Here is a 12,466-nt window from a genome sequence, read left to right on the forward strand (position 1 = left end):
CACTCAATGGAATTTTTAGGAACCGTGGACGCTATGAAAATAGTTGTCACGTGGGCTTTCTCAGCCGACCATTGAGACTTGACACCTATGTAAAACACCTGAAACATATATATCTTTTAAAATATTTGATTGTTACTAAGACACGTGACATCGAATAAGTTTCTTTGTACAGCTGCAGACGAGTGGGATATTGTTCCTTTGTGTGGATATTCACGGATACATTCCTCGAACAAGGAAGCTGCCTAAAACTTATACACATAAATTTGGTAGGTTGTAATTATGATATCTGCATTTTGTTTTCCTTCATTTGAACCGATTCGTTCTTGTTTCTCTACGTCTTGGTTGGGAAATTCTTCAATGCGCGATAGACGTTGTTGTCACAGGTCTTTTCCTTTGTAAGCGTGTAAATATTACCGTCAATTTGTAAAATGTGATTCTCTCAGGCAATTTATAAAATGTGTAAATATTTCAGTCATTCTGACTAAAAAATCTGTCCAGATTGATCAAGACGATCAAAAGGGCCTACAAACATCACAACAGATTATTATGTAGGATTAAAAGCCAAACAACTTAGAAATGTACTTTTCAACGTTACATTTTCAGTCTCTTGGTGATGACATTAAAAATCAAAATGTTTGGAATTCGTTGTCATAATAATACAGATGGAAATGTTTTTCAGTCACTTTGTAAAATAACTGAATATTTAGATGTTTAATAAATTTGTTACACATTTGACAGTAAAAAAATATACACACTATAAAAAAAGCATATGCTCGGTGAAATATATACTTTATGTTGCAAGTCAAAATAGTGTAAACGAAAATCGCAAAATTACCAAGCAAGTGACTTATCAAAACTTCGTCACCATTACTGATGCTACTCACAAAGATACCTACATTTCCTTATTATCTCGAAAACTGTATTTCATTTTGTTGATCAATGTGACCATACGCCCTCATTACTACCCATAAAAGTGACTAATGCGCTTACGAATGGCACAGCAGAGGTCGCGAACTAGATACTACATCCGGGTATTCACTGGGAAAAAACAATAACAAAGGCAACAACCAGTCCCGGGGAATTGCGTTAGATCAGTGCCCCTTTAACTCCCTTGCCTCGGGAAGATGACTCATTATATACCGTAAGATGTTACTTAATGAATATGGCAGAATCCTTGTTGGCTCAATGATCTGATATCGGTACGCTTTTCTCAAACATCTAGTGCCTGTTGTTCCTGGTAGCAATCACAATGGATTGCGATCCCTACAGGGATGTAGATATTTGCAAGTCCTGAGAATTCTCAGTACTAGAATTTGGGAGTCCTTGGCATAACATGGGGTGCCCAGGGTGACCACTGTACCAACAACCAGGGCTGGCCCCAAAAGTCGATAATCAGAATTATCATTGATGGGAAAAAATATTAATGATTCTCGATATGAAAATTGTGTCATCGATGATTGTGATGAAATAAAGTTTAGAATTACCAAAACAGACTTGTTATTGCCAATAATGTTAATCGCTGTAGATAGAAAGTAACTGTTTTTGTTATGTCTCAAATTTCCACAAATTAATCCCTGCATAAATGTGCCACTACTTACCAGTGGAGTTGATTTCATTGGGAATTTATTTTCTGTGTATTTACTCAAAAATACTTCTCTGATATTTATTGATATTTGATTGATATTTGGTTAACGAATACCAATCTCTATGATCTGTATCGAAAGCCAGCCCAACCAACAACAAACAAGCATGAAATACTGAGGTGTATCCCTCACCAATAAGACATGTTCGGATGAGTGCAAGGCAAGAAATATTGCACATTTTTCAAGATCTGCTCGAGAAATGAGCACTACCGCCATTTGCAGTCTTAGTCAAAATTGTTGACATGGAAACTCAAACAATAAAGTTTTCAAAAATCCCAAACTATCAAAAGGCACCAGTTCACCACTAGACCTATCTATGTGCCAAGGTTGGTTAAGATATCTCTCATGATTTTTTAGTAGTGTTCCAGAAACAAAACGTGATGGATGGAAGGACAGAAGAACGGACGGACAGCACCCATTCCTATTCTTGGCGGGTGATAATAAATCACTTTGTATGTGTAATGACTTAAGCTTTTTATGGAATCGTTGTGTAATGTTTGAATCGATGTGAAGAATCTCTGTCATGGACTGTCCAAACATTGACTGTATTTCTCATGAGAACAGAAATATTACATAAGTCTTACCTACATAAGATTAATTTAGCCTCTGTCATTCCAACATCCATACTCATTTTGGCCAATGGGACTCGCAGTTAATATTATTTGCTTCCACTCCCCAGTTTTAGGCATCTAGGATGTGATATATTGCGTCCGGTAAGTCCCCCCAACCCTAGCTACTTCTGGTTTACATATAAAATTAACTCACATTTCATCCGGCTCCATGACCACATCGGTTTGGTATACAACCATGATGAAACTCAGATCCTTGGATAAGTTGAAGTCAGCTTTCTTGAGGCCAACAGGAGACAGGTCACCAGGCAACTGTCTGCCTGTCGATGGCTGTCTGGGATGTCCAGGCAACTGTCTGCCAGTGAATGGCCGTCTGAGATGTTGTGGGAAGACCTGTCTGTCACACACTGTCAGTTACGCAACTGTCACAAGCAAAGGCGAAATGTTTTCCCGTCTGCCCTGCTGCACCATCTGGTCTGCAGAGATCTGGGACGCTGTTTGAGAATGAACTGGTAAAGTGTCCCACTTTCCGGTCTATTTTTTGTAAGAGTAAAGGTGCATCAAGCATTAAATCAAATTTGTCCAAATTAGTCCACAAGTGATGTCGTTGGAAGCTCTAGGCATGTCTTCAAGTCATATGTATTCAGAGAGATTCACAGACTTCTTTCTATGTCATGATGGTACATGAACAGCAATCCAAATATTTTTTTAATAATAGTTGATGAAATTTACAAATAGGAAATAAAGGCTTCCTACACTTTTTAATGTGTGATGAAATTCTGGAATATGGTCTGCATATAGACTGAGGTAGCTGTTTTCAAGTATCCAGCAAGTAGGTCGAAGACATGTCAATCACTTTGTCCCAGAAGCAAACGTAGTTCAATTTCCTCTCTCTAATTCGCAAATGTTTGCAAATATGTTGAGCACTTTAGCCAGGTGGTCTCTTGTGACACTTTTTTGTAACACTGTTTGGGATATAATGGACCAAACAGCAACTCACCTCCACACCTGTCCAAATTGCAGTGAGTAGTCCAAACGTTTGGAGTGTTAGGCTCTGTCCTGTCACTGGCACACTGCCACACCACCAACCAGATCACTCGGTGTAAAAAAGAAGCGACAGAGACAAGTGAGTACCCGTCTTGCCCCGTCCAACTCAATGGTCACACCACCGACCAGATCACTGGGTGTAAAGGAAAAGATAAGGTCAAGTGAACACCCCTGTCTTGCCCCGTCCAACACAATGCAGATTTTACACAGCAGATATTTGATCTGGATAATCACCAATATTCACAAGCTGAAACTAATTTCCACAGAAAACAAAACTCCAAGCTTGTCACTGGCAATACTCCCAAGACAGAGTGGTGTCTGCATGGTCTAAATGTAGACAGTCAGGATCACAGAAGTTGACCAAGACTTGAGTAATATCTGTATTTTGGCCCACTGGCACGTTCCCGCCAGTTATGTTTGTACACAGTGGAGGTGGAGCTCTCGCTTGACACACTTCTGTCTTTACATTTTAGGCCAACGTAAATGATAGCAGATTCCAGGGCACTGTCAACAAGACTGCAAGCCAAGGATACCTGATATTATTCTGTTTCCTTTCCCTATTACTGAAGTAAAACAAGACAGGTTTGCCCACTCCTGATTGGCTGGGTATTGTTAGATAATGAACGAAACATGTCAAAACCGCCTCTAATTTCGCCTGTCCTGCACGCTTTGATCTCATGCCATATATTCCTTTGATGGATCATTAAGGACCAAGAGACTGATCTAACTTGTTGTAGCAGGTAATTTAGATAACCATACACAGGTAAAGCAAGTGCCATTCAAGATGAGCATATGTTTGCATATAATCAGAAGTAGTGGCAGTTGGAAAATTGTCTTGAGTTATAGGGACCTGATACCAGCCCGGGTGTCCTCCTGCCATGATAGTTCATGACCTTATAAGCAGAAGGAGAAATCACACTCAACACACTTCTGTCTGTCACCTTAGTGCCAAGAGTCAATGAGCACAGGCGAAGACAGAGGATTATATCTAGGCTACAGTAGCACCACTACACGATAATGTGCTGATTGCTGGAGAAGGCGTGCAAATATGACGGACACTCATAGATGTTCTTTCTGAATGCCCTGCTTCATAATACAAATAGAATAGATAACATAACTTCAGATGGTATGACATCCATGCAGGTAAACACTGCTTGAAGCCAGCTTGTTCTCCTGTTGATATAAAAGAAGTAGGTTGAAGAATGTATCCTTGTACACCTGTCTGGCACACCTGCCTGAGTGACAACTGCCATGCTACGTCTCTACGTACATTTGTCCACAGCGACCATACTTACATTGCCCACCACACGGGCGGGTCCTCCTCACAAATGGGCAACATAGGACTAAAGCTCAAATCATCAGGCCTCAAAGATTCCACCATAAAATCATATGATTAAAGTTATTAAAGCCATAGGTTAAATGACACCACGCCAGACCAAATCTGGGGATCAATACACATGACTTTATAAGTTAATAGTTTTCACATACAACAAAGGTAATGATCTGAAGGAAAATAAAAATATTATCAATGTTTTGTTAATTACCCTGCTTGAATCACATGGAAGATACACATACAGTCAAGTCTGGTTAATCCCACATGGTTGGTTGCTTATTATGATTATGTCAGACTAACTGAGTACGTGGGATAAACGAAAATATGTAGTATCAATGTTTGTGATCCAAAGAGGGACCCGTGAAGATTCGGGGTAGAATAGGTCTTCAGCAACCCATGCTTGCCGTAAAAGGTGACTATGCTTGTCGTAAAAGGCGACTAACAGGATCGGGTGGTCAGGCACGCTGACTTGGTTGATACATGTCATCGATCGCAATTGCGTGGATTGATGCTCATGATATCAATCACTGGATAGTCTGGTACAGACTCGATTATTTACAGACCGCCGTCATATAGCTGGAATATTGCTGAGTGCGGCGTTAAGCAACCAACCAACCAACCAACAACGTGATCCAAAGACGGACAACTACATGATAGATAACGATACTTATATGTTGTAATAAATTTTTTATAAAGAATATAATCATATTGTTATGTAATATTGTTAGGGGAATATGTTTTCTAATCATGCAACCGCTAAAGCTGAACACAGGGTATTCCGAACTACTGTTAGGGGCTGTACGACTGATTTAAAATACTTTTGAAAGTGTAGTCTAGAATGATAGTATGAAACAAGTGACACAAAGCTATGTGCATTGTGATATGCAGCCACTAGCCGACTTGTCTCTCATCAAAACACGGGCTGTGTACTCGCGGGCAGATGACCACAGAGTATGCTGATCACTGTATCAGGCTAATGAGATTGACTAATGAATGATTTCGGTAATTTGTTGCAAATTAGGTGTGTCGGAGTTGGAGAGCGAAACTGTCAGATTAACAGGTCTCAATAGAAATGACTTAATTGGTTCCCATCAATTGTGTTGGATAAAGTTGATTGTCAGATTAACGAGACTTGACTGTATTTCCTTCAGCATCGTGAGGTATTTCATGTTGTGATCTAAAATGACAATTTTTCAACTATATTACTATCATAAATTGTTACCCTATTTTCTTGTGTATACTTCACACTTCTATATATAGTGCACACTCTTATTTAGAATTCAGTATATGGAAATTGGAAATTAATAACTATCTGAACATACAATGCCCAGTCAAAATCTTAGTCTGTGTAAGTGTCATAAGTCACTTATAAACGTCACTTATGTCAGATATAGCACTGAGATCGTGTTTCCCAACTCACATACTTTATCCCAGACTTACGTCAGATAAAGCGCTGAGATCGTGTTTCCTCACATACTTTATCCCAGACTTATGTCAGATATAGCGCTGAGATCGTGTTTCCTAACTCACATACTTTATCCCAGACTTAAGTCAGATATAGCACTGAGATCGTGTTTCCTCACATACTTTATCCCAGACTTACGTCAGATATAGCGCTGATATCGTGTTTCCTCACATACTTTATCCCAGACTTACGTCAGATATAGCACTGAGATCGTGTTTCCTAACTCACATACTTTATCCCAGACTTACATCAGATATAGCACTGAGATCGTGTTTCCTCACATACTTTATCCCAGACTTACGACAGATATAGCGCTGAGATCGTGTTTCCTCACATACTTTATCCCAGATTTATGTCAGATATAGCACTGAGGTCGTGTTTCCTAACTCACATACTTTATCCCAGACTTACGTCAGATATAGCGCTGAGATCGTGTTTCCTAACTCACATACTTTATCCCAGACTTATGTCAGATATAGCACTGAGGTCGTGTTTCCTAACTCACATACTTTATCCCAGACTTACGTCAGATATAGGGCTGAGATCGTGTTTTCTAACTCACATACTTTATCCCAGACTTATGTCAGATATAGCACTGAGATCGTGTTTCCTCACATACTTTATCCCAGACTTACGTCAGATATAGCGCTGAGATCGTGTTTCCTAACTCACATACTTTATCCCAGACTTACGTCAGATATAGCACTGAGATCGTGTTTCCTAACTCACATACTTTATCCCAGACTTACGTCAGATATAGCGCTGAGATCGTGTTTCCTCACATACTTTATCCCAGACTTACGTCAGATATAGCGCTGAGATCGTGTTTCCTCACATACTTTATCCCAGACTTATGTCAGATACAGCACTGAGATCGTGTTTCCTCACATACTTTATCCCAGACTTACGTCAGATATAGCGCTGAGATCGTGTTTCCCAACTCACATACTTTATCCCAGATTTACGTCAGATATAGCGCTGAGATAGTGTTTCCTCACAGACTTTATCCCAGACTTACGTCAGATATAGCGCTGAGATCGTGTTTCCTAACTCACATACATTATCCCAGACTTACGTCAGATATCGAGCTGAGATCGTGTTTCCTAACTCACATACTTTATCCCAGACTTACGACAGATATAGCACTGAGGTCGTGTTTCCTCACATACTTTATCCCAGATTTACGTCAGATATCGCGCTGAGATCGTGTTTCCTCACATACTTTATACCAGATTTACGTCAGATATAGCACTGAGATCGTGTTTCCCAACTCACATACTTTATCCCAGATTTACGTCAGATATAGCGCTGAGATCGTGTTTCCCAACTCACATACTTTATCCCAGATTGACGTCTGATATAGCGCTGAGATCGTGTTTCCCAACTCACATACTTTATCAAAGATTTACGTCAGATATAGCGCTGAGATCGTGTTTCCTCACATACTTTATCCCAGACTTACGACAGATATAGCGCTGAGATCGTGTTTCCTCACATACTTTATCCCAGACTTACGTCAGATATAGCGCTGAGATCGTGTTTCCTAACTCACATACTTTATCCCAGACTTACGACAGATATAGCACTGAGATCGTGTTTCCTAACTCACATACTTTATCCCAGACTTACGTCAGATATAGCACTGAGATCGTGTTTCCTCACATACTTTATCCCAGACTTACGACAGATATAGCGCTGAGATCGTGTTTCCTCACATACTTTATCCCAGATTTACGACAGATATAGCAGAGATCGTGTTTCCTAAATCACATACTTTATCCCAGACTTACGTCAGATATCGCGCTGAGATCGTGTTTCCTCACATACTTTATACCAGATTTATGTCAGATATAGCGCTGAGATCGTGTTTCCTCACATACTTTATCCCAGACTTACGTCAGATATAGCACTGAGATCGTGTTTCCTAACTCACAGACTTTATCCCAGACTTACGTCAGATATCGCGCTGAGATCGTGTTTCCTCACATACTTTATCCCAGACTTACGACAGATATAGCACTGAGATCGTGTTTCCCAACTCACATACTTTATCCCAGACTTACGACAGATATAGCGCTTAGATCGTGTTTCCTCACATACTTTATCCCAGATTTACGACAGATATAGCAGAGATCGTGTTTCCTAAATCACATACTTTATCCCAGATTTACGACAGATATAGCACTGAGATCGTGTTTCCCAACTCACATACTTTATCCCAGACTTATGTCAGATATAGCGCTGAGATCGTGTTTCCTCACATACTTTATCCCAGACTTATGTCAGATATAGCGCTGAGATCGTGTTTCCTAACTCACAGACTTTATCCCAGACTTACGTCAGATATAGTGCTGAGATCGTGTTTCCTCACATACTTTATCCCAGACTTACGTCAGATATAGCGCTGAGATCGTGTTTCCTAACTCACATACTTTATCCCCGACTTACGACAGATACAACAGCACTGAGATCGTGTTTCCTCACATACTTTATCCCAGATTTACGACAGATATAGCACTGAGATCGTGTTTCCTAACTCACATACTTTTTCCCAGACTTACGTCAGATATAGCACTGAGATCGTGTTTCCTCACATACTTTATACCAGATTTACGACAGATATAGCGCTGAGATCGTGTTTCCTCACATACTTTATCCCAGACTTACGTCAGATATAGCGCTGAGATCGTGTTTCCTCACATACTTTATCCCAGACTTATGTCAGATATAGCGCTGAGATCGTGTTTCCTCACATACTTTATCCCAGACTTACGTCAGATATAGCACTGAGATCGTGTTTCCTAACTCACAGACTTTATCCCAGACTTACGTCAGATATAGCGCTGAGATCGTGTTTCCTCACATACTTTATCCCAGACTTACGACAGATATAGCGCTGAGATCGTGTTTCCTCACATACTTTATCCCAGACTTACGTCAGATATAGCGCTGAGATCGTGTTTCCTAACTCACATACTTTATCCCAGACTTACGACAGATATAGCACTGAGATCGTGTTTCCTAACTCACATACTTTATCCCAGACTTACGTCAGATATAGCACTGAGATCGTGTTTCCTCACATACTTTATCCCAGACTTACGTCAGATATAGCACTGAGGTCGTGTTTCCTCACATACTTTATCCCAGACTTACGTCAGATATCGCGCTGAGATCGTGTTTCCTCACATACTTTATACCAGATTTATGTCAGATATAGCGCTGAGATCGTGTTTCCTCACATACTTTATCCCAGACTTACGTCAGATATAGCACTGAGATCGTGTTTCCTAACTCACAGACTTTATCCCAGACTTACGTCAGATATCGCGCTGAGATCGTGTTTCCTCACATACTTTATCCCAGACTTACGACAGATATAGCACTGAGATCGTGTTTCCCAACTCACATACTTTATCCCAGACTTACGACAGATATAGCGCTGAGATCGTGTTTCCTCACATACTTTATCCCAGATTTACGACAGATATAGCAGAGATCGTGTTTCCTAAATCACATACTTTATCCCAGATTTACGACAGATATAGCACTGAGATCGTGTTTCCCAACTCACATACTTTATCCCAGACTTATGTCAGATATAGCGCTGAGATCGTGTTTCCTCACATACTTTATCCCAGACTTATGTCAGATATAGCGCTGAGATCGTGTTTCCTAACTCACAGACTTTATCCCAGACTTACGTCAGATATAGTGCTGAGATCGTGTTTCCTCACATACTTTATCCCAGACTTACGTCAGATATAGCGCTGAGATCGTGTTTCCTAACTCACATACTTTATCCCAGACTTACGACAGATACAACAGCACTGAGATCGTGTTTCCTCACATACTTTATCCCAGATTTACGACAGATATAGCACTGAGATCGTGTTTCCTAACTCACATACTTTTTCCCAGACTTACGTCAGATATAGCACTGAGATCGTGTTTCCTCACATACTTTATACCAGATTTACGACAGATATAGCGCTGAGATCGTGTTTCCTCACATACTTTATCCCAGACTTACGTCAGATATAGCGCTGAGATCGTGTTTCCTCACATACTTTATCCCAGACTTATGTCAGATATAGCGCTGAGATCGTGTTTCCTCACATACTTTATCCCAGACTTACGTCAGATATAGCACTGAGATCGTGTTTCCTAACTCACAGACTTTATCCCAGACTTACGTCAGATATAGCGCTGAGATCGTGTTTCCTCACATACTTTATCCCAGACTTACGTCAGATATAGCGCTGAGATCGTGTTTCCTCACATACTTTATCCCAGATTTACGACAGATATAGCACTGAGATCGAGTTTCCTAACTCACATACTTTATCCCAGACTTACGTCAGATATAGCACTGAGATCGTGTTTCCTCACATACTTTATCCCAGACTTATGTCAGATATAGCACTGAGATCATGTTTCCTCACATACTTTATCCCAGACTTACGTCAGATATAGCACTGAGATCGTGTTTCCTCACATACTTTATACCAGATTTACGTCAGATATAGCGCTGAGATCGTGTTTCCTAACTCACAGACTTTATCCCAGATTTACGTCAGATATAGCACTGAGATCGAGTTTCCTAACTCACATACTTTATCCCAGACTTACGTCAGATATAGCACTGAGATCGTGTTTCCTCACATACTTTATCCCAGACTTACGTCAGATATAGCACTGAGGTCGTGTTTCCTAACTCACAGACTTTATCCCAGATTTACGTCAGATATAGCACTGAGATCGTGTTTCCTAACTCACATACTTTATCCCAGACTTACGTCAGATACACCGTTCAGATCACGGTCCCTAACAAACCTTGCATTGGGAACTATACAGTGACAATGGATTACTAGTGACATTTAGGTGATATGCTACCTTCTTAACATCTTAATATTAATTCATCATTTTAAACTAAACCACATATGACCATAAAAACAAAGAATTCAAACAACCTGAAAAAGGTAGTATTATGTTACAACACCATGTCTTGCAGGTAGTTTATTCAGACAACGGAAGTTCCCAAAAGGAATGGCTTAATCTCACCTCTTCACACAGAGCGCTGTGGAGCTGGTGAGTGTCATTAAACGAGCCTGCCGGCCACTGTTTGTAGGCCTGTAGCTCTGGACTAGGAGTCTGCTCCCTTCTTTGGGGCTGTCTGTGTACATGACTGCCTAGCGAGATACGGAAATGTGTCTAAAGCACACAGACTTCGGGGAGGCGAAGATGGGCATACATGCTTTCTTGATTCAAGATTGCACCGTCTTATTCCAGGGAAGTGGGAGATTGTGGGAATGTAAGCCACGAGCAGTATTTCAAAGCGAACTTGGCAAATTTGTGGTTTTTCAAACACTGAAAGAACACTTGTCATCAACTGTCCAACACATCAACAAAGAAATTGCTTTTCCAGGCTGCCTGTACAACAATGACAGTTTTGTTTGTGGAATCAAAAAAGTTGAAACAGGTTGAAAACAAACATGGGTCTGTCTAATGCCAACTGTAACAGGCCATGCTGCTCTCAACAATGTAGAACAAACACCTATGTACACCATTATATAATAGAAGATACCCTACCTCATATTCCCTGATCATGTTCTGCAGCACGTAAGGCATTGTGTGCACACACTCAAAGAAATTTCAAGGCTATGCAATACATGTAACAGGTTAGAAATCACATTCTTAGTCAAACTGTGTTTCCTGTAGAATTCATATGAGCAAATTATTGTAAAGGTGTAAAAGGCCCTAAAAAGCATAATTTAAAAACATATCTGCTGTTTCCAAATCAAATATTTGCACCTACCCAAGTGTTTGAACAGTGAAAAGCTGAAAGAATATAGAAGCTGTTTTAACCAATAAAGCGTAGTCAGCAGTAAAGGATCATAACAATCTACAGCTGAGCAATTCAAAATGAAGAAAAGCTTGGTTCTTCTTTGTACATGACTTTGAAGATAAACTGATCCCAAATAAAACAAATATGGACATTTTTCTGCTGGGTGCTGACTTATTTCATTACCATAAAAACCCTAATGAGGTGTGGTGAAATGAAATAGGGTTTAACATTGCGTCTAAAATTATTGCACTTTATAGCGTGTGCGTGTGTCCGGACTAATGCCGATTATATACTGCTAGCCTACCGAGATACCATGCTGCACTTAAACATGAATACAGTATACTGACTCCGAGTCGACTGCTTGTTCACCCCCTAAACGAAGAGCGCCAGACAGGGTAACAACAAGTGCCATCTTTTAACGTCTTTTGGTAAGACACCACCGGGTATTGAACCCCATGGCCTTCTGCTCTCTGGGCTGATGCTCTACCACTAGATCATGGAGGCGGTCAATATATTATCACATCCAAAACACAATGTCAAATATTCCCCACATCTCTGACT

General features: G+C 40.3%; 1 protein-coding gene across 2 annotated transcripts in view; it reads right to left on the minus strand.

Moving 5' to 3' along the window:
* Positions 1-12,466, minus strand: part of LOC124122061 (homer protein homolog 2-like) — an 84,604-nt gene that overhangs the window by 51,934 nt on the left and 20,204 nt on the right. Inside the window, exon 1 of one of the 2 annotated variants that reach the window (XM_046485232.2) lies at positions 2,409-3,708. The exons of the other annotated variant lie outside the window; for it this stretch is intronic. Coding sequence (XP_046341188.1) covers positions 2,409-2,452 — 44 coding nt within the window. The 5' untranslated portion in view covers positions 2,453-3,708. Of the gene's footprint in view, positions 1-2,408; positions 3,709-12,466 lie in introns of those variants that run through there. 2 annotated transcript variants of the gene reach the window in all.

The sequence above is a fragment of the Haliotis rufescens genome, unplaced genomic scaffold, assembly GCF_023055435.1.
Source record: "Haliotis rufescens isolate VD_foot unplaced genomic scaffold, xgHalRufe1.0.p SCAF_1, whole genome shotgun sequence".
NCBI lineage: Eukaryota > Metazoa > Mollusca > Gastropoda > Lepetellida > Haliotidae > Haliotis > Haliotis rufescens.